This window comes from Carcharodon carcharias, chromosome 6 (assembly GCF_017639515.1).
Source record: "Carcharodon carcharias isolate sCarCar2 chromosome 6, sCarCar2.pri, whole genome shotgun sequence".
NCBI classification, from domain to species: Eukaryota; Metazoa; Chordata; class Chondrichthyes; order Lamniformes; family Lamnidae; genus Carcharodon; species Carcharodon carcharias.
In genome coordinates this window covers 138586257-138612036 of record NC_054472.1, presented here as the reverse complement: position 1 = coordinate 138612036, position 25780 = coordinate 138586257, and the positions used below count along the sequence as shown (strand labels likewise).

Below are 25780 nucleotides of genomic sequence, written 5' to 3'. Positions count from 1 at the left end.
TGAACACTTCAAGTGAGAAAGATTCTGGAGGAAATTTTATGCTGGGGTCGGATTGCCTCATAGTGAATTTATGGCTGAAGGGTCGTTACTTGGATCGGGGAGAGACTTCTGCTCCCAACTAGGATGAAGTCCCGCCTCCAAGATCTGGCTGCCATCCAAATAGCTGGCAGAGATGGTGGCATAGCGGTAATGTCACTGGGCTAGTAATCCAGTGGCCCAGGCTAATACTCTAGAACACAGGTTCAAATCCCACAACAGGTGGCGGAATTTAAATTCAATTAATACATTCAAATAATTAATCAGAAACAAATCTGGAATGAAAGCTAGTCTTCATAATAGTGACCATGAAACCATCATAGATTGCTGTAAAAACCCACCTGGTTCACTAATGTCCTTTAGGGAAGGAAATCTGCTGCCCTTACCTGGTCTGGCCTACATGTGACTCCAGACCAGCAACAATGTCGTTGACTTTTAACTGCCCTCAAATACAATTAGGGATGGGCAACAAATGCTGACATTGCCAATATCACCCACATCCCATGTTAGAATATATTTTTTAGTAAGTCCTCTGGCCCTAGCACCCAGGAGTGTAGCCACTGCTGGAACTACAGGCAGTCCCAAACACAAAGGAGCTGTGGAGCTGGAAATAGAGGGGTTTCACCCGGCCAAGTTGGGAGGCCCTGACGAGCAGTTGGGGTCCTGGTTCAATAGGATGTAGGGGCTATCTGGGCGGTGGGGGGGGTCACTTGGCCCAGCCATTCGCTACTGCTGGTAAAATACCAGCAGCAGCTGAAAGAGGCCCTTAAATGGCCATTAATTTCCCACAGGCGAGCGGGCTACCCAATGCATCCTCTGCCACTGGTAAAATACCTGCAGAGGTGGGTAGGTGATGGGCACCGCATTGTCACCAAGGCGCTCAATTTTACACCTGCTTTTCCTGCCAGCCCACTCCCTGACCCTTATAGGAGGGAGATGACGTAAAATTCCATCCTCTGTTAGCAAGTCTGAATTTCAAGTCTGAAATCAAACAAAATCAAATAAATTCTGTTCATATGGTGCATTAGTTTATTCCACCATAAAGGTTAGTAAAAAAAAATTAATTTTCCCTTTCAGAGGCAGCACACGCGCACTGTTTACCATGTTGGGCACTAGCACCCATTTTGTGCCTATTTCACAGGAAACATCATCAAATTTCTAGGCCATTACCTCATATAATAGAGGAGCTTTCTTTGGGTTACTGAGTTTACTTATGTTACTTGATTGCTGAATATTCCTTAATATCATTGGTACGGAGCTGGAAAGTTCAGTGGTCAATTAAATAATTGGCTGACAGTGAAATAGTTCTGTTCTAAACAGTTTCATCCGGATGTTATAACACTGTCGAAGAGGCCAAAACCATTATATAAATTACACCACACAACTAGGATTTAACAGTGGGTTATGGACCTGGAGCTGCCTTGAAAATCTATGTGCATATCCTGCAACCCTCCCTTTACGCTAGTTGATATCCAGAACATACAGTATGTTAACTGTGCCTTATTCTGTGACTTTGTTTTAAAAATTGGCTGGATCCTGTTTATTTGCCTTTCTCAGATTCTGCCTTCTTTTCCCCAGTATTTTCTGATCTGAAATATTTCCTGATTTCTCAAGCCGGCTTCTTTTCAGCCACTCTTTTAATTTCACTCTTTCAATTTTGTTAGCCCCCACCCCTAATGTTCTCTCTCTTAACCCATTCTCTGTTCATCTGCCTTTAGTTACATCATCTTGTTTTATTTGAAATTACACAAAGTGAACACTTGACAATGTGTGGTAGCCGAAAGCTGAATTTCACCAGTTTTGACTGTCAGACCCATTGTGAAAATGTAAAAAGATGCATCTGAAACCATGTTATTTAAATTAATTCATGCTCTCATTCCAGCTAATCTTGCTACTGAAAAGCCTCTGACTCCCAGAGCCTGTCAACTAGGTCATGATGCAGAGAAGTCTGATTCCCAGAAACACCTTTCTATGTCAGATCTGATGTACTGGAAGCACTTTTCTGGAGACATTCAACATTTCCCAGATCCTGTACTTGAAAAAGCTAAAGAAAATATCACCTTCATTTTTCAAAACATAACAAAACCACTGACTATGTCCAGCTGAGGAAATGATGGAAATCAGTAAACAGACCATGGAATTTCAGACTTAAATTTGTAATTCTACTTACTTTTGTTTAGAAGCTTGGGTAGAATCTGCATAAACATTTTGGTACTGTACCCAGCCTGTCTGAGTTCATGGGTTTGTAATAATTAACTGTTTTAGTTCATTAAGTTGAAAACTATCGTTGATAAGACAGGTACACAGAGTCAGCATTAATCAGTCTGGATAGCTGTAGAATAAACCTCCCTTCAATCTGTCCCAACAACATCCCTTAACCCAAACTATTCCTCAGAACGACTACACTGATGATGACTTGGTGTGAGAATTGACAATTGTGAACTCACCCCGATATTGGAATTTGGGATGTAAATTGGTCATTTCACCTGACCCTTATAGCGAGCCCAAGAGAGGAAACTTTCATCTGTACAGACTGACAAAATTCAAACTGAAACCCCAGAGATGAAAATGTGCTAATTATCAGCACCCAAAGGTTCCATTCTTTTTCATGTCTTAAATATCAAAAAATGGTATGAAATGCTATTTTGCCTGCGTGCTGCTATTGGGTTGAGTAAGAATAATATAAGGTTTACTGTTTCCATTGGCTCTCATTTTCATTCCTTCAAAATAGTAACCCATGTTGAATTATTATCTTGAGTGGTGAAAATTGAGAGTGTGTTTTTATGGGTGCTGTAGCCTTCAGATATCTTGCCCACATTGGAAGTCTGTTTTACTATCAGGAGCATTACAGCCTAGCCCAATGCTATTATACTTGGAATCTACACACAAAGACACTTGGCTGCATATAGTGACACTTCTAGAATGGTGATGATTGGGAAATTGCCCTGTCAATTATGCCTGGAGACTGTATTGATGTAAGTGACTGGAATTGATTTTACAGCCTGAGTTCTGTTTGTTGCATTCCATAGAGACTTTATTATAATAGACTCTGTAAGTAGACTTTGTTTGCTTTGCTGTTTGCTGTAAAATACACTGTTTGGCTATGAGTCCTGCTGGCTGTAAGTACAGTTCTGCCTTCAGCTCATTGGCTGACACAGTGGTCTCCACAGACACTCCACACATACTTTCTAGTGAGGGTCATTGGATAGAAATAACTTGCACTTGTATAACATATTTCACATCCTCAGGACATCCCAAAGCTTTAGAGCTGATAATTTAATTTAAAGCACAGTAACTGTTGTCATATAGGCAGTGAGCTTGATAGTCAAATTGAATTCCACCCTAGCCCTGAGGCAATTAGGCCAATTGTAGCTCACGTCTGGCTGAGATCAACTAGGGATCAAACTTTCCTAGTCTATACTCAGCAAAACACAGGCTATTAATTTGTTTGCTGAGCTATAAGGAGAGCTAATGTGTCAACATGCCAAAGCCTTTTCACATAAGGGAGTAGATACATATTTTAATTGGGAAGGAAAAATAAACAAATCTTATGCTCCAAGACAAAATGTATCATTTTTGGTAAGGGGTGGGTGGCAGTGTGCTTAAAAGTACCACCCTGCATTTAATGCCATGCACAATGATGATCAGGACAGTTCAGCAAGCCCTTCACTAAGCTGTTTCCTTTGAAGACATTGTAGTATTCCAAATTTCGTCTTTGACTCAGCAGAAAATTAATATTACACTTTGGAATCTTGCTTAAATAGTAATTAGCAATGTGGTTTTAGCACACATTCTGAAACCTGGAAGCAGACTTTGTAACTTGTAATTTAATAGGATTGTTTTTGCAAATATGTTTAAAATATGGTATCATTTTAGATCATACTTTTTCAAGATTCTGAAAAATGGCTTTTTCAGTAAATAAGGTAGGGAAAGAGACAAAGGAACATTAAAGTTTATATACTTGATTCGAACCTTTATCTTTAGCATCCAGTTTTGTGAACATCTCTACTAATTCCACTTGTACGTACCTCCTACCAGATGATATTAATCTTTGATTTAAGTAAAACAATCTGTTGCATTATTCTGTGTGTCTGTTGCTTTGAACATTATGCCTCAGGGTATTATTCCAATAACAATTTCCCAATGTTTCAAAACAGTTCCAAAACTGGGTGGAACAGACAGAAGGGGCTTCAATTTCCATAATTATTTTGTATGGTTTTAAAAATGTCCTTTATTCGAAGTGCCAACTTCTGGGGCAGAATTTTCAGGTCCGGGATAGGCCGGGAAATGGACCGCCGCCCGCGATCGGTTCCCAACCGTGATTTCACACTGGGGCCCGCCCAGCATTAAATGTGGTTCCCCACTGGTTAGGAAGGGCCAGACAGGGGTTGGGGCCAGTCGGCTGCCGGGTCCAATGGCAATCCGCCAGCCGGTTTAAATAAGGCACAGGCAGCCTCTTGAAGGTTGCCAGGGAAGAACTCTTGTTACCTAATGTGATGGAGTCGAGTGTGGCTGGAGACACCAGGCGGGAAGGCAGGTCGGTTGGGCACTCAGCCCCCTGCTTTTTGAATGAGTGCTTCGTGCTCCTCCTGGAGGAGGTAGCTGCCAGGAGGGACACCCTTGTCCCCAGAGATGGGAGGAGGAGGCCACTGCACCTCACCAAGCGGGCATGGGAGGAGGTAGCAGCGCAGGTTAGCCGCCATAATGTGGTGCAGGGCACATGGGTGCAGTGCCGGAAGAGATTCAATGACCTGCTGCGCTCAGGAAAGGTGAGTACCATGTTGGCATGGATCAGTGTGCAAAAGTGTTAAGGAATGGACATCCCCCCGTGGACCTCAGGGGCACTAGAGCCAGAGTGCCAACTATCAATGACACCAGAGCTGGCCAAGAGGGTGAGCCCTGGCTGCTTGGACTGAGTACCTTGCGGCTCGAGCGCCATGAGTTGGATGTGCCCTGCCAGGTGCTCCTCAGCTGGGGTTGGCCAGATTTTGAGTTCACATGACACAGGCATTTCAGACATCCTGGATGGAGGCGACAGCTCTGGCATGAGGTGGGAGCGGTTCTTTGGCAGCCTAGCTAAAGGAACATTGGATCAAGGTGTCCCTGGTGTCCCTGCCTCCCTGGAGGTTACAGAGGTCAGCCTCCACGCCCTCAGCGTTCTCCTCACCGTGCTTGTCTTCTGACTCACTACTGCATTCATCCTCTGTGGCCTGTGGAGCTGCATCAAGATCCTCTTCCTCCAGTGTGCCCCCCTTGCCAGTGCCAGGTTGTGGAGAGGGCAGCATGCAACCACGATCAGTGACATCCGCTCTGGGGGGTAATGTAGCACTTCCCCTGAAATGTTCAGGCATCAGAGGCGCATCTTCCAAAGACCTATGGTTCTCTCTATCACTGCCCCTGTGGAGGCATGTCTCCTATTATAACACTGCACTGAATCTGTTCTTGGGTGACAGGCGTCATAAGCCACCTTTTCAACAGATAGCCCTTGTCACCCAGCAGCCATCCATCCAGTCGGCCTGGAGCACTGATGAGCCTTGGCACCTGGGAGTGTCTCAGGATGTCAGTGTCATGGGAGCTGCCAGGATACCTCGCACAAACTTGCAGAATATGCAACCTATGGTCACACACTATCTGCATGTTTGTGGAGTGGAACCCTTCCTGTTAACGAAGGCATCCGGCTGACCTGCTGGCCATGAAGGCCACATGTGTGCGGTCGATGACACCCTGGATGGGGGGAGCCCAGCAATCGCTGCAAAGCCTCTGGCTCGCTCAGCCTGTCTGGCCTCATCCATATGGATTTGAATGAAAGTCAATACCTGCCTGACCAGAGCTTCTGTCACCAGTGTGTCGCAACTATGGACAGCTGATTGGTAGACTGCACACAGATCCCCCACTGACCCCTGGAAAGAGCCAGGTGCATAGAATACGAGGGCCACTGTGACCTTCAGAGTCACTGGTGTGGGGTGTCCACCCACAAAGTCTGAGGTGATCTCAGGCCCAATTATCTGAGAAATGGAGAAATGGAGTGGGGGGTATGCCAGGCCATGAGGTTATAGATTGTGTTCACGTACAATTCTGCTGCTGCGCTTGACCCACAGTGCCTCATGGATGCCCAGCCTTGAGTTGCTAGATCTGTTTGAAATCTATCCCATTTAGCACGGTGGTAGTGTCACACAACACGATTCAGGATGTCCTCAATGTGAAGGCAGGACTTCATCTCCACAAGGACTTTGAGGTTGTCATTCCTACCAATACTGTCATGGACAGATGCATCTGTGGCAGGCAGGTTGGTGAGGATGAGGTCAATTATGTTTTTCCCTGTTATTGGTTCCCTCACCACCTGCCGCAGGCCCAGTCTAGCAGCTATGTCATTTAGGACTCGGCCAGCTCGGTCAGTAGTGGTGCTACTGAGCCACTTTTGGCGATGGACCACCACTGTGGTCGATGCTCCTATGTCTACCTCCATGACCAGAGGCTTTCCATTTACTTGAAATGTAACAGTGATTGGTTTAATTTTCCTGGCCTTCAGTTTGTGTAGGGAATAAACATCAGCCTCAGTAATGTTTGGCTCTTCTACATTGTGCACACCATTTAACTTGACTTCCTGTTTGAATGGCTGCCTGGATCGAGTTCTGCACTGTTTAACAAGATGCTCATTTTTGTGGCAGTAGTGGCATTTTGCCTCTTTAAATCTACAGACTTCAAGTGCATGATTTCCCCCACAGCGGTAACATTTTAATTTATGGGTTACTGGTGAGCTGCTTCCAGTTTTTCTTTCTGTTTTTCTAGTGGTCGGGACCGGGTCCTGCTTTGCGGTAGCCTCCCTGATCTTCGCTCCATGCTCAGCGTTATCTCCATGGCGCATTTTAGGTCTATCTCAACTTCTACAAGCAGATGGCGCTGAATGGCATCATCGTTTATGCAGCAAACTAAACGAACTCAGAACATGTCGTTAAAGTATCACTGAAGTCACAGTGCTCTGTTCACTGTTTTAACTTTGTGATGTACGTTGCGATCGGCTCACTGGGGGCCCTTATTCAAGAGTTAAACTTGGAATCTTTGCAGAGGGTTTAGGGTGAAAATGTCCTTTCACAAAGTCGACTAGCTTGGTGAAGAACCTAAAATTTGGCACATTCTGAGCCGTCAAGCTATGGATTAGGTTATAGGTTTTCCTCCCACAGACACTTAGGAGATTTGCCTTCTGTTTCTACTCTGCTATTATTTTGTTAGCCGCAAAGTAGAAATCTAATTGCTCAATGTATTGACTACAGTCGTTGACGTATGAGTCATATGGGTCAATTCTGTCAAAATGAGGCATTGCTGGTGCGAATACTACTTTTATTCCCTTAAAATAAATCAAATTACTCACAGTCACGAGGTGAAGTGGTGCATCGGTGCTCTTTATCCTCGTCGCCAGTTGTAATAAACTTGGAGAGTGCAGGATGGGTTTCTTGTAAGAAACAGTGAACTTTATTAACAGATTTCAGATGAGGCTACATGCTTGTCCCAAGACCAAGGCTAAAATGCTCTGCCCCTAAGATTCCCTGCACATAGGGCTGAATGGTCTATACAGTCACGTGATCCCCATAACAGTAAGAAATGGTTTAGCTTGCAATAATTACAGCAGGTCTTTCCATTACACAATATATTTATCACCTTTAGGTGAAAAAAGAGAACACCTTTCTAATATTTTTTGAAAAGTGAAGATGATCCTCACTTAAGTAATAAATTATTCTCATAATAAAACAATATGTTCATACAAAATAAACTTTGTGATCCATTTCTATTGACATGGAATGCATCTTTACTATGATTGAGAATAGTGATGCAAGATATATGCAAAATGGTCTACATACAGAATCTCCCTAACTGTGGTCTGATGACGCATCCCATCCAGGAAGGCAAGTACCATCCATGATTCCTTAGATGACTAGCTCTTAATCTCAACCAAACTAAGTAAGGTGATTTTCCTATAAGGAGGATGAGATAAATGGAGGATGAATCAACCAATGCCACACACTCATATTTCAAATCAACTTGGGTTCGCTCCTAAAAGCAATTTCAATCAGGGGAATATGCCAGATACAGAGGTGACGTAGATGAAGGGAGGGAAAGAAAGTTCTGGAGAGAGGTTTCCGTGTTGCCTAAAATCATTCCATTTTACGATGCAGTTTTTAGTGCATGATTAATAAATATGTCAGTTGAATAATTTATTATATGTTTATTGATGCAAAAAATACATTATAAGCTGTAATACAAAAGGAATTTTGTGAGTAATCACTGCCCAGTGTACAAATGCTGTGCTACTCTTTCCTCTAAACACTTTATACTGGCTGAAACTAGGTTACATAGGAACATTCGAATTTGGAGCAGGAGTAGGCCATTCAGCTCATCGAGCCTGCTCCATCCTTTGATAAGATCATGGCTGATCTGGTTGTATCTCAGCTCCACTTTCCTGCCTGCCCCCATAACCCTTAATTCCCTTGTCTATCAAAAATCTATCTAACTCTGCCTTGAATAAATTCAATGACCCAGCCTCTACTGTTTTCTGCAGAAGAGAAATCCACAGACTAATGACCCTCTGAGGGAAAAAAATTCTCTTCATCCCTATCTTAAAAGGGAGACCTCTTATTCTTAAACTGTGTGGCCTAGTTCTAGTCTCCCCCCAACAAGTGAAAACATCTTCCCAGTATCCAAGCTATCAAGAACCCTCAGGATCATATATGTTTCAATAAGATCATCTCTCATTCTTCTAAACTCCAATGGATATAGGACCAACCTGTTCAGTCTTTCTTCATAAGATAAGCTCTTCATTCCTGGAATGAGTCGAGTGAACCTTCTCTGAACTGCTTCTAATACAATTGTATCCTTTTTCAAATAAGGAGACCAAAACTATATACAATATTCCAGATGTGGTCTCACCGAGGCTCCATACAACTTCCCTACTTTTATATCCCATTTCCCTTGCAATAAACACCAACATTCCATTTGTCTTCCTGTACCTGCATACTAACTTTTTGTGATTCATGTACCAGGACACCCTCTGTACCTTGAAGTTCTATATTCTCTTTCCATTTAAATAGTATACTGCTTTTCTTCCTGTCAAAGTGGACAATTTCACATCTTCTTACATTATACTCCATCTGCCAAATTTTTGCCCACTTAACCTGTCTGTATCCCTTTGTAGACCCTTTACGTCCTCTTGACAACTTACGTTCCTACCTATCTTGGTGTCATTGGCAATGGCCTTTGTATTTTAAAAAAACATAACAGTGTTATGATCCCAGCTGAGGTTACCCCTGGACAAGCTTGATCCCAGAGTGGACCCAACTTGATAGATCCTAACTTTTATTTGTTTGTTTAGATACTGAACAGAGTCACATGAGTCAGCTGATGGCCTTTTAACAAAAGAATAAAACATTTATTAAATAAGAAAAGATGAACTATGTTACAATACTCCTTCACCCACAACTATACCTTTACAGATATGTAAAGATTTGTAAGGATAACAAGTTACAAAAGCTATTTTATACTCTGATGTTCACTGTAAGTATATAGTCCATGTAAACCAATGGACCCTGTGGTCAGATACACCACACTCTGTAACCAAGTGACAGATGCCACCTCAACCAGATGCTATGGATCCTTCCTCAACGCCTCCTAGAAGCTTGACACACCATGAGCCAACCGGTCTCAGTGAACTCCGTCTTTCACACGAGGGTTTCCAATCTCCAATTTCCAAGGCCTTGCCTTGGAATCATCTCCCAAACTGATGCTTTCTCTCAAATGCCTTCTGCAAGGATTGGCCTCCAGGGTTTTGAACTCCCCTTCTGATATTCCTCTTCCCTGGGTCACCACGTGCATTCAAGCTGTCTTCTAAACACTCTGTCTCACTGACTCAGCCATCAACAGTACACCACTGCTTCACTTACCCACAACAAAAAGTTACAGACCTTCAATTGTCTTTTTGGACCTTTTTGCCTCTTGCAAGCTGTTCTCGCTTTAAATCTGCTTCCTGCAGCTTTTGTCTCTTTAAATCTGAGGCTTGGAGCCTTTCTCTCTGCTGTTCACTCTTAACTTTACTTAACAGGACCTTTTCCAGGTTCCTGTCCTTCCTTTGACTAGAATGTCTTCTTGGGATTTCCCTGTTCTACTCCCCTGGTTTTTCCTTAGCTTGAGACTGGCTACATGTCCCTTCCAGGTTGCTTCCCTGGCAGCTATCTTCAGATCCAGGTGAATTCCAACAGCTTCCAAAACAAACTGCTTTTTCTAGCTTTTCTGTGTGGGTCTGTGAGAGGGACCTGCCTCTCTGGACCCCTGTTGCTAGCCAACAGCCCGATTCTTCGGCCCTTGCTTGTTTACCTTAGCTGCAACAGTCCTAAAAGCCTCATTAGAAACGCAAGTACCTTTTAAAAGCGAAACTAAAACTCAATTTGACCTTTCTTAACACACACATACAGAAATACAAATCAAACAAACTTTAAAGCTAAAACTCATTCCTAACACCCACAAGTACCTATATAACTTACTTAAATTTCTCAATAATGGATACAGGAATTCAAGGAGCTCCATAATTTCTTTCACAGCACTACATACAATCCATTGGGAATGGTTGCATAGAAGTAATGTTACTGAACTAGAAATCCAGAGACCCAGACAAACACTCTGAAGACAAGTTCAAATCCCACCACGGCAACTGGGGGAATTTAAATTCAATTTCAATAAATCTGGAAAGAAAATGTTAGTCCCTACAAGGCTGATCATGAAACTACTGGATTGTCTGAAAAACTCATCTCGTTTACTAATGGCCTCTAGGGAAAGAAATCTGCTGCTCTTACCTGGCCTGCCCTACATGTTGCTCCAGATCCACAGCAACGTGGTTGACTCTTAACTGCCCTCTGAAATGGTCTGGCAAGCCATTTGGTTGTATCAAACAGCTACATGAAAGTCGAATAAGAATAAAACCAGACAGACCTGGCATTGACTTAGGCACGGGAAACAAAGACAAAGGCACACCCCAGTCAAGATAACCCTGGAAAGTCCCCCTCACTAACATCCTGGGGTTGTGCCACAATTGGGAGAACTGTTCCATGGACTAGTCAAGAAATAGCCCAAGGTAGTCTTACTCACCAAATCTTAGATTCCTCCATTTTCCTCTCTGGATATGTCTTGTCCCACTGCACAGGACAAATCCACTGGTGGCACAGTGATATAGAGTAGGGAGTGAGTGGTCCTGGGAGTCCTCAACATTGACTCCAGACTCCTTGAGGTATCATGGCATCAGGTTAAACATGCCCATGTGCAAGGAAACCTCTTGCTGATTACCACCCTGCCTTAACTGATGAATCAGTGTTTCTCCACAGCGAGCATCACTTGGAAAAAGCACTGAGGGGATCAAGGGCACAGAATGTATTCCCAGTGGAGGACTTCAGTGCCTATTACCAAGAGTGACTAGGTAACACCACTACTGACTGAGCTGGGGAGTCCTGAAGCACAAGCCTACCAGAAAGGGCCTGCAGGAGGTTGTGAGAGAACCAACAAGAGGAAAACCACTTAATCTTGTTGTCACTAATCTACCTGGTGCAGATGGTATTCCTTGTGGAGATGAAGTCCTTTCTTCTGAGGACACACTGTATCATGTTGTGTAGCACCATGCTAATTGTATTAGATTCAGAGTAGATCTAACAACTCAAATCAGAGCATCCATGAGTCACTGGCCAGGCATATCCCTCATTTTGCCATTATCATCAAGCTAGAAGATCAGTCCTGATTGAAAAAGGAATATAAGACCGCATTCCGGGTCCAGTCCAATGAGATGCCAACATAGTGAATCCACAATGCAGGCATGCATGCGTGCTGAACAGCAGAAGCAGCATGCTATTGGCAGAGTTAAGTGATCCCATAACAGCGATCAGATCAAAGATCAGCAACATCCTGCCACATCTAGTCTTGTATGGTGGTGGACAATGAAACAACTAATGGTGGAGGCTCCAAAAACAACCCTATCCCTGATAATGGAGGAGCTCTGTATGTGTCAATAAGACAGGCTGAAGCAAAGATCTTCATCAAGTAGTGCCCAATGAATGATCCATCTCCATCTCCTCTTGGGGTCCCCAGTATCAAGGATGCCAATCTTCAGCCAATTTAATTTAGTCCAGGTAATAGCAATTAATGCCTGAGGGCCCTAGATACAACAAAGACTATGACCCCTGGCAACATCCTAGCTGTAGTATATAAGACTTATATCCAGAACTAACTGCACCCCAAGCCAAGCTGTTCCAATACAGCTATACCACTGGCATCTACCACAAAAGGAAAATTGCCCACGTATTCAGGGAAAATTCCAATTTGCCCAATTACTGACCCATCAATCTACTCTCAATCATCAGAAAGTAATGGAAGGGATCACCAACATGCTATTGTTGTCAATCATCAATAACCAGCTCATCGATGCACAGTTTGGGTTCCATCAGGGCCACCAAACTCTTGATCTCAGTAGATCCTTGGTCTAAACATGGACAAAAGGGCTGAATTTGAGAGGCGAAATGAGAATGAATGCTTTTGAGATCAAGTCAGCATTTGACTGAATGTGGCACTAAAGGAGCCCCAGCAAATTTGAAGTTAATGGGAATCAGGAAGAAAACTCTCCACTGATTGGAGTCATACCTAACACAAAGGAACATGTTGTAAGACCATAAGATGTAGGAGCAGAAGTAGGCCATTTGGCCCATCGAGTCTTCTCTGCCATTCAGTGAGATCATGGCTGATCTGATAATCCTTAACTCCACTTTCCTGCCTTTTCTCCATAACCCTTGATTCCCTTACTGATTAAAAATCTGTCTGTCTCAGCCTCGAATATACTTAACGGACCAGCCTCTACAGCCCTCTGTGGTAAAGAATTCCACAGATTCACTACCCTCTGAGAGGAGACATTCCTCCTCATCTCTGTCTTAAATGGACGACTCCTTTCTCTGAGATTATGCCCTCTGGTCCTAGACTCTCCCAAAAAGGGAAACAACCTCTCAGCATCTACGCTGTCAAACCCCCTCAGTATGTTCCAATAAGGTTGCCTCTCATTCTTCTAAACTCCAATGAGTATAGGCCCAACCTACTCAACCTCTTCTCATAAAAAAATCCCTCCATATTTGAAATCAACCTGGTAAACCTTCTCTGGACTGCCTCCAATGCCAGTATATCTTTCCTTAGATAAGGAGACCAAAACTGTTCACAGTATTCTATGTGTGGTCTAACTAGTGCATTGTATAGTTTTAGCAAGACTTCCCTATTTTCTTTTCCCACCTATTTCCATTATTTTTAAATGTATTTCCATCCATTGTTTTATCTCTACCTTTCAGCCTTTTTCGATTGCTTCACCCTACCCCATCCCCACTAGAGCTGTCTGTACCTTGCTTGTCCTGCTTTCTATCCTTAATTAGCACATTCCTTAGATAATATCACCACCTTCAAAACCTCTTTGTCCTTTTGTCTGTGACATCTTTTGGTAATCTCCACCTATCACTGTTACTTGTCCCACCCGTCCCCCCCCAAAACCAGCTTATATTTCACCTCTCCTATTTTTACTTAGTTCTGTTGAAGGGTCATTCGGACTCGAAACGTTAACTGTGTTCCTCTCCGCAGCTGCTGCCAGACTTGCTGAGTTTTTCCAGGTATTTTTGTTTTTCCCTATTTTTATATTCCTTTCCCTTTGAAATAAGGCCAACATTCCATTTGTCTTCCCCATTACTTGCTGAACTTGCATGCTAGCTTTTTGTAATTCATGCACGAGGACCCCCAAATCCCTCAGTGCTACCACTTTCTCCATTTAAATAATATTCAACTCATCTATTCTTCCGGCCAAAATGCATAACCTCATATTTTCCCTTATTATATTCCATCTGCCAAGTTTTTGCCCACTCACTTAACCTGTCTATGCCCATAAGACGTAGGAGCAGAAGTAGGCCATTCAGCCCGTCGAGTCTGCTCTGCCATCCAATGAGATCATGGCTGATCTGATAATCCTCGACTCCACTTTCCTGCGTTCTCCCCATAACCCTTGATTCCCCTAGTGATTAAAAATCTGTCTATCTCAGCCTTGAATATACTCAACAACCGAGCCTCTACAGCCCTCTGTGGTAAAGAATTCCACAGATTCAGTACCCTCTGAGAGATAAATTCCTCCTCATCTCTGTCTTAAATGGGCGACCCCTTACTCTGAGATTATGTCCTCTGGTCCAAGACTCTCCCCCAAGGAGAAACAACCTTTCAGCCTCTTTACTGGCCCTGAATTTAATTTACTCCCCTATTCCTAGGGGAGAATCTTGCCCTTGTCGGGCGGGCTCAGCCGGGGCGGTTGGGAAGCTTACCGCCGCCCGTGATCGAGGCCAATTAAGGCCCGCCCGGCGTGAAACATGATTGGCAGCACTCAGCGCTGCTTGTGCGGGTGGGGGAAGGAGAGTGAGTAGGCATTAACTTCGTACATGTGCACTTCATAATCTCCCCGAGGCACAGAGCTGCCTCAGGGAGATGAAACATTTTCAAAAAAAGAAAATAAATAATTTAATAAAACATGTCCCCTCATGTGACTCTGTCACATGAGCAGGAACATGATATCACTTAAAAATAAAAAATTTGTTTGCTTTATTTGTTTCCTAAAAAGTGCAAAGGTCACTTGGCCTTTTCGCCTGCCCGCCTACTATAATGTTGGATGGGCAGCGAAAAATCTAATTTAATGACCTTGTTAGTTGCCTTAACTGGCCTTTTAATTGTCAGTGGGTGCGCTACCGACTCCAGCATGTCCCCGCCGAACAAAGTATTGCGCCACTGCGCCTCGATGTTGGGACGCTTGTCCAATGTCAACGCGTGTCGTTTTACGCTCAAGCAGGTCGAGGGCGTGCCCGCCCACCGAGCTAAAAATTTTGCCCCTAGAGCTCCTTTCTTAAATCCAAGTGGCTACTTCTTTAAAGATAATATGCTTTTCTAATTTACAGGTATTTAAAGACACTCCCTAACAGCAGTTTTTCAGTGGCCAATGAACTTACTATTTTCCTGTGATGTCACTCTTCAGTTTTTTTTCTTCAAACCTGGCATTGTAGAGCTGAAGTTGAAGCAGCTGTCGCCTATGCGTTCTCAAACCAAGTTCACACTCTGCCTCTCTCCCGGGTAAATAGCTCACCACCTGACTTCTCAAAGTCTGTCCACCATCTACAAGGCTCAAGTTAGGCATGAGATGGAATACTCTCCACTTTTCTGGATGAGTGCAGTTCCAACAGCACTCAAGAACCGCGACACCATTCAGGACAAAGCAGTCCCCTTGTTTGGCACCCTATCCACGACCTTAAACATTCAGCCCCTGTATCACCGACACACAGTGGTAGTATTGTGTACCATCTACAAGATGCACCTCCAACAGCACCTTCCAAATCCACAACCTCAAACGACTGGAAGGACAAGGGCAGTTGACGTATGGGGACACCACCATCTGCAAATTCCCCTCCAAGCCACGCATCATCGAGACTTTGAACGAAAATGCTGTTGTTGGGTCAAAGTCCTGGAGCTCCATTCCTAAATGCACTGTTTGTATACTCACACCATATGAACTGCAGCGGCTCGTGAAGATGTCTCACCGCCACCACCTTCTCAAGGGCAATTAGAGATGGTCATCAAATGCTAACCTAGAAAGTGGTGCACACATCCCATGTTTGGCTATTATCAGTAGTGAAAGTATGACTGACTTCCCCCAGCAGCCAACTTAACAATGATGGACTTGCATGGCCACACACTTCACATCTGTCAGTTGACTGAGGGATGGACTTCTGTCTCCAATCTTCACTGACACTGGTTAAGAACATTGATGTGTACCCCATTATTGTATGCGTCATTCAACAAGTATAGACCAATACATTAATCCTTTGATGTCTATGGTGTATCTTTGTGTCATCCTTGCCAGTTGCTTTCCCACCTATTTTTGTGTCATCCACAAGCTTGACTATAGTACCATTAATATATATTGTAAATAACAGGACTGATCCCTGTGGTGCTCCATTAGTTACAGCTTGCCGTGCTGAAAATGCCCCCCTTATCCCAATATTCTGTCTTCTATTAGTTAGTCAATCCCCTATTCATGTTAATTCAATATCCCCAACACCATCAGCTCTTAACCATGTTGTGGTTGCTGGAGGCCAATCATCTCAACCCCAGGATATTGTTGCGGATGTTTCTCATGGGAATGTCCTGGTTCCTATCACCTTTAGCTGCTTCATCAATGAACTTGCCTCCATTATAAGGTTAGAAGTGGAGATGCTCGCTGATCCTTGCAGCCCCTCCTCAGATAATGAAGCACTGTGTGCCCGCATGTGGCAAGATCCGGACAACATTCAGATTTGGGCTCATAAGTGGCAAATAACATTTGGACCACACAAATGCCAGGCAATTACTATCTCTAAGCAGAAGGATTTGAACCATCTCCCCATGACATCCAATGGCATTACCATTACTGAATCCCCATCATCAGTATCCTGGTGGTTACCATTGATCAGAAATTTAACTGGACTAGCCACATCAATACTGTGGCTACAAGAGTAAGTCAGTGGCTGGGTATTCTGCAGAGAGTAACTCACTCCCTGACTCCCCAAAGCCTGCTCACCATCTACAAGGCACAAGTCAGGAGTGTGGTGGATTACTCTCCACTGGCCTGGCTGAGTGCAGCTCCAACAATATTCAAGAGGCTTGACAGCACACAGAACAATTCTCTATTTAGGTAACTGTTTCTCTGCTTTGATTTTTTACATCTGGCAGAAGGCCAGAAAAAACAGCAAATTTTTTATTATATAGATTTTCATATCACCACTATAATGAAAGTTAACCAATTATCAGAGGTGAAGCTATGTCAACTGATAAGAATCATGCATTACTCAGTCTGAGATAAGGACACTTGTGCACATAAACAAGTATGAACATATGTATACAATTATATTAAAATGGGCCATAACCAGCTTAGCTGTCATTTTAATAAAATAAGTACAAACGAACCTAGAGTCTAACTTTAGAGTTTTTATTTACATAGTGAGGAATGAGTTATGAGCCAAGTCTCTCACACTGCTTTATCAATAGGCTGGAAGGTTTGATGGTTCATTCAGCACCCTATAGGTATGAGAGTGACAAACCTAGGTTCACAAAAGGGAGACTAATTCCTACCTTTCCAATTCCTGAAACTGCATGTTCTTTCAAATATTTTTCATGAAAAGCCATAGAATCATAGAATGGTTACAGCTCAGAAGGAGGCCATTCGGTGTTTTGTGTTTGTGCAGTTTCTCTGGAGGAGGCGAATTGCTTTAGAGCAACGTGCCTTATCCCACTTCCTGCCTTTTCCCCATAGCCCTATAAATTTTATCACAATGTTAATGTCCTTTTTTTTTCACTTTGATTTGATGCCTTCTTATATATATTGGCGCTCTTCATTATCATTAGGACCAAACCACTCCTCTAATTCAAGAACTACTTACATACAAAGATGTCTTGGAGCACTTGAAGTACAGATTAGTGTCAAAAGTAACGTTGCTGTCTGGAGCAGACAAAAATTAGGCTGGTGCTCGTGGATAGAGGGTATACCGAGGGACGAGTGGAGGAATGTGAAACTGAGGATAAGATACTTAGTCAATTCTCTGGGACATGGAAAGTTAGTGGAGTTTAGTAAAAACAGGTGATGGGGTTGTGGGTCTTAATCACAGAATTGTTGCAGCACAGAAGGAGGCCATTTGGCCAGTCATTTCTGCATCAGTTCCGAATGAGCAATGCACCTAGTGTCATTCTCCTGCCTTCTCTCCATAACCCTGCAGATTCTTCCTGTTCAGATCATAATCCAATTCCCTTCTGAATAAATCAAAATGCTGCAGATGCTGGAAATCTGAAATAAAAACAAAAAGTGCTGGGAAAAACTCAACAGGTATGACTCTTAGTCATATTAGATTCCAAACGTTAACTATTTCTCTCTCCACAGATGTTGCCAGTCCTGCTTAATTTTCCCAGCATTTTCTGTTTTTATCCTTCTTGAATGCCTCAATTGAACCTGCCTCCACCATACTCTCAGGCAGCATATTCCAAATCTTAACCACTTGCTGTGTGAGACAGTTTCTGCTCATGTTTCTCAACCTGTCCTGCCACCTTTAATGTCCTCCACTGTTGCTGGGTCAAAATACTGGGATTCCCTCCCGATCAACGCTGTGGGTGTACTCCACCACACGGATTGCAGCAGTTCAAGAAGGCAGCTCACCACCACCTTCTCAAAACCAATTAGGGATGGGCAATAAATGCTGGCCTAGCCAACGATGCCCACATACCATAAATGAATAAAAAAAATTCACACATTTGCACCCCTTTAGAATTGTATCCTTTATTTTATATTGCCTCATCTTATTCTTCCGACCAAAATGAATAATTTCAGATTTCTCTGCATGGAAGTTAATCTGCCAATGTGAGAGAGGACATGGGCCTAAGTATTCTAAATAACTTGCATTTTAGGAATGTAACAAGCAGGGAGGTAGGCCACGAGAGCATATAGAGGTCCAGCCATGAAGTGATAAAGTGTGACTGTGGATTATCATTTCAGAGGTAGTGGCAAATGAGCATAAAATTCTTCCAATGAGCTTCCCACTGGGTTCCTGCCTGCCCCAAGAGCAACAGATAGATAGGAACACCACCATCTGGAAATTTCCCTCCAGGTCACTTACCATCCTGACTTTGAAATATATCGCCGTTCCTTCACTGTTGCTGGGTCAAAATCTTGGAATTCCCTTCCTAACAGTACTGTGGACGTACCTACACCACATGGATTGCAGCGGTTCAAGAAGGCAGCTCACCACCACCTTCTCAAGAGCAACTAGGGATGGGTAATAAATGATGGCCCAGCCAGCGAAGCCCACATCCCGTGAATAAATAAAAAAAGACTCTGCAATTTTATGCTGGGGTGGGCTAGGCTTCAGCCAGGCCGCCTGCCCTTGGCCCAATTGAGGCCCTTAAGTAGATTCCTGGGTCTTAAGCTCCAGGGACTGCATACAGTCTCAGTCCTGCTCTCTGCAGCTTCTGGAACTGCAGGGTTTGCCAATCAGATTGGTCGGCAGCTCTCTAAGGTGGGACTTCCTTTCGAGTGAGTGGTGGAAGACCCGCGTGCAGCCAATTAACACTTGGAGCATCCAATGGCTGGAGGGCAGACAGTGTCGGTGGGGCTGTGTTCTCCTCCAACTCTTTGCATTGTGGAATGGGAAGCCCCACCATCCTAAAAATCCTGGTCTACGTCAAGGTGAACAATGTGGATGAGTAAGCTGAGATCAGGATCAAGCAATATACCAAGATTCTGCACCTCTGAGTTTGAGGTGATAACTCAGGAAGAGGATAGAGTTGAGACTGAAGGCATGTAAGGGTTTTGAGGAGCTAAAGGATGCTTTTAGTTTTACCAACATTAAGCTAAAAGAGGCTATGGTTCGTCCAGGTGTTAGTTGTTGGATAGATTGTTACAGCAACAACATTTATGGGTTTGATAGAGGAAATACTGTTCAGTGTCATCAGCATACATGTGAAAGCTGATCCTATAACATTGCTAAAAATTATCACGTAAATTATGAGGAGAAAACCGAAATGAGAATTCTAAAGTGGATAAAGGTATCGAACTCGGGGAGAGAGACTGCGAGGTTCTTAAGCAAATTGATATAAGGACTGACAAGGTATTGGAGGTGTTGGCAGGCTTAAAAGTGGACAAATCTCCAGGTCCAGATGATTTGTGTTCCAGACTGCTGAGAGAGGCAAGGGAGGAGATCTCAGGGGCTCTGACCCAAATTTTTAATTCCTCTCTGGCCACATGGGAGGTGCCATAGGACTGGAGAACAGCTAATGTGGTTCCGCTATTTAAGAAGGGTTGTAGAGATAAGCCAGGGAGCTACAGGCCAGTGAGTCTCACGTCAGTAGTAGGGAAACTATTGGAAAATGTTCTGAAGGAAAGTATCTATCTCCACTTGGAGAGGTAAGGTTTGATCAGGGATAGTCAGCATAGCTTTGTCAGAGGGAGGTCATGCCTAACAAATTTGATTGAATTTTTTGAGGAGGTGTCCAGGTGTGCAGATGAGGGTAGTGCAGTTGATGTAGTTTATATGGATTTCAGCAAAGCCTTTGACAAGGTCCCACATGGGAGATTTATAAGGAAGGCAAATGCACATGGGATACAGGGTAATTTGATAAGATGGATTCAAAATTGGCTTAGTTATAGGAGGCAGAGGATGATGACAGAAAGATGCTTTAGTGAGCGGAAGCCAATGTCCAGTGGCATACCACAGGGATCTGTGCTCGGTCCCCTATTATTTGTCATTTATATAAACGACATAGATGACTATGTGGGGGGTGGGATTAGTAAGTTTGCGAATGACACAAAGTTTGGCCGGGTGGTTACACAGTGAGGTGAGTGTTTTGGGCTACAGGAAGATATAGACGGGATGGTCAAATGGGCAGATAAGTGGCAGATGGAATTTAACCTTGAAAAGTGTGAGGTGATACACTTTGGAAGGAGTAATTTGACAAGGAAGTTTTCAATGAACGGCATGACACTAGGAAGTTCTGAGGAACAAAGGGACCTTGGCATGTGTGTCCATGGATCTCTGAAGGCAGAGGGGCATGTTAGTGGGGTGGTGAAAAAGGCATATGGGACACTTGCCTTTATCAATCGATGCATAGATTACAAAAGTAGGGAGGTCATGTTGGAGTTGTATAGAACTTAGTGAGGTCACAGCTGGAGTACTGTGTGCAGTTCTAGTCGCCACATCATAGGAAGGATGTGATTGCATTGGAGGGGGTGCAGAGGAGATTCATCAGGATGTTGCCTGGGATGAAACATTTAAGTTATGAAGAGAGGTTGGATAGACTTGGGTTGTTTTCGTTGGAGCAGAGAAGACTGAGTGGCAACCTGATCGAGGTGTACAAGATTATGAGGGGCATGGACAGGGTGGATAGGGAGCAGCTGTTCCCTTTAGTTGAAGGGTCAGTCACAAGGGGACATAAGTTCAAGGTGAGGGGCAGGAGGTTTAGGGGGGATGTGAGGAAAAATTTTTTTACCCAGAGGGTGGTGACGGTCTGGAATGCACTGCCTGGGAGGGTGGTGGAAGCAGGTTGCCTCACATCCTTTAAAAAGTACCTGGATGAGCACTTGGCACGTCATAACATTCAAGGCTATGGGCCAAGTGCTGGTAAATGGGATTAGGTAGGTAGGTCAGGTGTTTCTCATGTGTCGGAGCAGACTCGATGGGCCAAAGGGCCTCTTCTGCACTGTGATTCTGTGTGAAGTGACTGCAGGCATAGGAGAAGAAACCATTTCAGGCAATATAATCCAAAATCAAAATACTGCTGATGCTGGAGATCTGAAATAAAAACAGAAAATGCTGGAAATACTCAGCACGTCTGGCAGCATCTGTGGAGAGAAAAACAGAGTTGACATTTTAGGTCATCACCTTTCATCAGAATTGAACAGAACAATCAGCCTGGATGTTATCAGGGCCCATATAACCTTTGCTGTATCCAGTGGGCTCAGCCATTTCTTGATAGCACATGGTGCGAATTGAATTGACTGAAGACTGGCATCTGTGATGGTGGGTACCTCAGGAGGAAAACTAAGGAGGAGCATGAGGAACATGAAACCATGCCTTAGTCAATGAGCTGTTAGTAACTTGATCAGTGCAGGTTCAGTGCTCAATATTGGGTAGAAGCCTGATTATTGTCCCTCGAACAGGAAGAGCTGGGAGCATAGTTGCATGACAATGACATCTTCCAGGTTTACCACCTCCTTTGAGCAGGGTGGTCGCCCATCCACCTTCCGGCCCCAGTAAAAGCCATAAGTAGCTGGGTTTGTGTTGGGAAACAGATTTTTCAGACTTCAGCCCCGTCACTCACTCCAAACCAGTCTTTTGTTTATGTTAAAATTCCACATGGTGTCAGTGAAGGAGTAAGAATGGAAGTTAATTGGTTAGGAACTCCTTCTTAAATAATCCCCCAGGCTCAAGGATGATTTGCTTCCATTCTGGTTCAATGGGCTCTGAAATGGTTGATAAGTCCAATGTGCGACCTGCAGACTGCTACAAGTGGGGCAGGTGACGCTTGAAGGGTTGTGTAATTGGGCTGTTTGGATGTTTGAATGCTCCCTCTGATGCCTTGACTTTGCCTCTGCCTGGCGCAGTCTCTTGATGTGCTTGGTGCCCTCCCAAACAAGCCTTCTCCATTTTGGTCAGTCACAAGCCAGGGTCTCCCATGAATTGATGGGTGTGTTTTGACCCCTTCAGCATCCTTTAGTTCCTCAGTGATGCTTTGAGGTCATCCCGAAAGCATTTTCACTGTCTTCCTGAGAGTCTTCAGCCACAATCAAACTCTGAACAGACCAACTGCTTCAGGAGTCTGGTGTCAGGCATATGATCAACAGAGGAGCTGGTTTTGAGTAATTAGCATCTCAATGGTGAGCACGTTGGCCTGGTAGAAGACGCTGCTGTTGGATAGCTTTTCTTGCCCCTGAATTTGGAGGATCTAGCGAAAGCGATCACTGACGCCCAGTAAACCATGATCTTAGTTTTGGGTTTGAGATCCTGGTCTTCAAATTCTCTTTTCCTCAGCTAGCTGAAGGCTGAGCTGACACATTGGAAGTGATGATGAATTACATTTTCCACTCAGGAACTAGGACAGAGGGGGTCAACATTCATGCTAAACACTCAAACAGAAGGGAGTACTCTGCACTGAAAGTCCTTGTACCTGCAGCAATTTTCTCACTCAAGCTTTATTCACAATCTCCAATTTGCTCCTTATGTCACTAGTCCCTGGGGTCAATATGCATCTTTGCTTAAAGGTTTACAGTTAATAGCACAACCTAATCCACCAAGATACATTCTTCCTGTGTGAGCTTGGAAAGTGTAGTTAAGGTTTCTCACTTGTGCGTTTGCAATTTCCTCTCATTCAACATCAGGAGCCATCACAACCTAGCTTAATTCTTTTCTCACTTCGCGGAAGTATATATGAACATGCAGCAGTGGTCACTGCATAGAAATTGTAAGTAGGAGCATTGATCAATTTTTCCTTCTCTAGAGACAGTAGTAGCCTAGAAATTTGATTTTGCCTAAAAAAGATCATGCAGGAGGTGGGGTAGGTAGTGCATGCACCTGTTAACATGGTTACATGTGAAATTGGTGTTGACAAATTAGGCTTATGAGGCAGTCATCCAGCCGGTGCTTCCCATGCTACTTACTGACTGCATGCCTGTTTCTGGCTGGAAAATCGGGCTTGATTTGGTGTTACTTAAAGAAAGCCAACATCTCTCAAAGAGGAAGTGCAGTTTGACCCTGTCATGCAGGGTTCCTTCATACATTATCCTCTTTATCTCTTCTTTTATCTCATTTTATGCATCCACGTAACAGCAGCATCTTTAGCCAGCAACTTATCTTTCTGTGCTCTCTCTTGACACTAAAACTAAACCAGCAACTTATCTTTCTGTGCTCTCTCTTGACACTAAAAGCTAAACCTTGTCCCTCACTTTCATTTCACATGCTGAAAATATTGAGATCCCTGTGCCACTTTTGGAAGAAGAGGCCATCCTTCCTGAAGGTGCAGCATCACCTCATCTGACCCCCAGTAAGCAGCAGCTGGCACAACAAATAATTTATTTTAGCGTGTCATTTACTAATAAGATCTTCATATGGTGCACCTCCCCTAGCTTTCGTTCTGAGGCCCCAGTCTTCATTCCAGTCTTCCAGTCCAGTCCAGAGATTCCAGTCTTCATTGGCCACAGTGTGCAGGAGGTAGGACAAGAGGATAAGATGCTAGCTTGCTGGAGGTCAAGATTGCCCACTAACTCTGCTGCAGAGGACTCAGATACTGACTTTGAGGGACTGCTCTAGCAAAGAAAGCTGATGGGTATGCACCTCAAAATACTAGGTACACTGGGCAGCCTGCCAATGAGCCTGCATACAATAACCCAGAACATTGAGGTATCCAGTGTCAACTTGTGTCAGGGTTATGCAGATTACGGAGACTATTCTGCCCAATGTGGAGTGAGAGTTCAGCTCCATAAAGAAGACAGCAGTGTCCAATGTGATGGAACTTCTCCTGACAGTTTTCATGGCAGCTAACACTGCCTCCATGGAATGGAGATGGCTATAATCTTTGGCATAAAGTCCAGTGTTGACAGGGGCTTCGGGAATGTCACATCACTCCTGCACTCTGTCTTATGCAAAGCCAGAGGAATGTTGAGGCACAGTCCCAGAGAATACATAGGAAAGGCACCTGTTGTCCTTGCTCAGGATGACAGCAAGTTGGACCACCACCACTCTCTCTGTCACTGCCCTTATTAGTGCCACTTAGATAGCTGGACCAAGCTGGCCTGGCACACAGCAAAATGCTTCAGTCAGCAACAGGCTCTCAGAGTCCAAAGCTGCACAAAGTCATCCACCATGTTCATTTGAAGTGTCCTCAGTGCATGTTCAGCAGCCTTCCATCTCCCAAATTATAATCACTGGAGCTACTCAGATACTGACTTTGAGGACCTAGATTATCAAAAATTTAGAAAGACAGATAAATGAGCTAGTAATATTAAATGTTTATTTATCTGTTTGATAGTTTTATTTGTTTTATTTATTATTTTACACAAGTACTCCTCATTTAGGTTTACAATTTTTTTGGTGAAGACAATTTTAGCATGACTGGAATAGCTGGGATTAGAACATTTCCAGTCCCACATCCAAATTTTATAATAACTTGTTAGTTTTAATCACTTTTGATTAACTTAATCTTTGTAATTAACACATTCCATTGGTGTATTCCAATCTAACAGTAGCTCAACTTCTGGAAGGTATTCAACCTGATCTGACCAAAAAACACTATTATTAAATTTGTCAAACAATAGTTTAAATTTGATACTTATGTAACTTTACTTAACCGATTCGATTTACAGTCATTTCAAAATACAAAAGTACTACAAAATACATATTGTCGCCAATGTTTTGGCATAAACAGAGCTCCAAATCCAGCATAACAATACAAACTGAACTCCTGTGTCACAACTATTAATTTTCTGAGTGTTTTTCTCTTCACTGACTTACATAGGGTACAGCACCACTCAGTGCCTTAACCGAAGTGGCCTATTTTTAACTATGAACCTAAAAGTGAATGTTCATCTGCTATTCAACGCGAAGGAACCAGTGTCCGAAGGAAACTAAATCCTGTCCTCCAGGCAACTGGAGCAGAACTCCTACTGATCAATCCATACAAACACAGGGTTGCTGAATCCATCTGTACTGCCCATGCCAACCCAGCCTTAGCAATGTTAATTCAGGACGCTTCCTGGTCAGTCGAGGTTGTAACAGGAGTCTATGGCGGTACTGCTTGACATCATTGCATGTGTGTGATAAAGAATTGGTTCTGTACCAAGACCGTCTGAGGTTCCATTGACGGTTGTGCAAAATTTAGCATCAAAAATATCACTTTGCGCCGCAGTTGCTGCAATTATGCTGTTTGGGTTTTTGTTTTGCTCCCTTGCAAATCTGAAACTTTTGAAAAAGATATTTGGATTCGGTTTCTGGTCTACCGTTGTGTGTTTGGTGTAAACCTGATCTGATGGTGCCGCTGACATGAGTTTCATTAGTCACGGCGCCGCTGGGGTTGGGGGAATCCCGTTTAAATTGGGGATGAAATGCGAAATTTGGTTTCGTGGGGCATAATTCATAAGAAACTCTGA

General features: G+C 43.6%; 1 protein-coding gene across 4 annotated transcripts in view; it reads left to right on the top strand.

Moving 5' to 3' along the window:
- rad54b (RAD54 homolog B) overlaps nt 1-4117 on the top strand; it is a 221420-nt gene extending 217303 nt beyond the window's left edge. For all 4 annotated transcript variants that reach the window (XM_041189921.1, XM_041189920.1, XM_041189923.1 and 1 more), the window contains one exon: nt 1919-4117. In XM_041189921.1, coding sequence (XP_041045855.1) covers nt 1919-2142 — 224 coding nt within the window. In that variant the 3' untranslated portion in view covers nt 2143-4117. The remainder of the gene's footprint in view (nt 1-1918) is intronic.
- Nucleotides 4118-25780: the final 21663 nt, after the last annotated feature.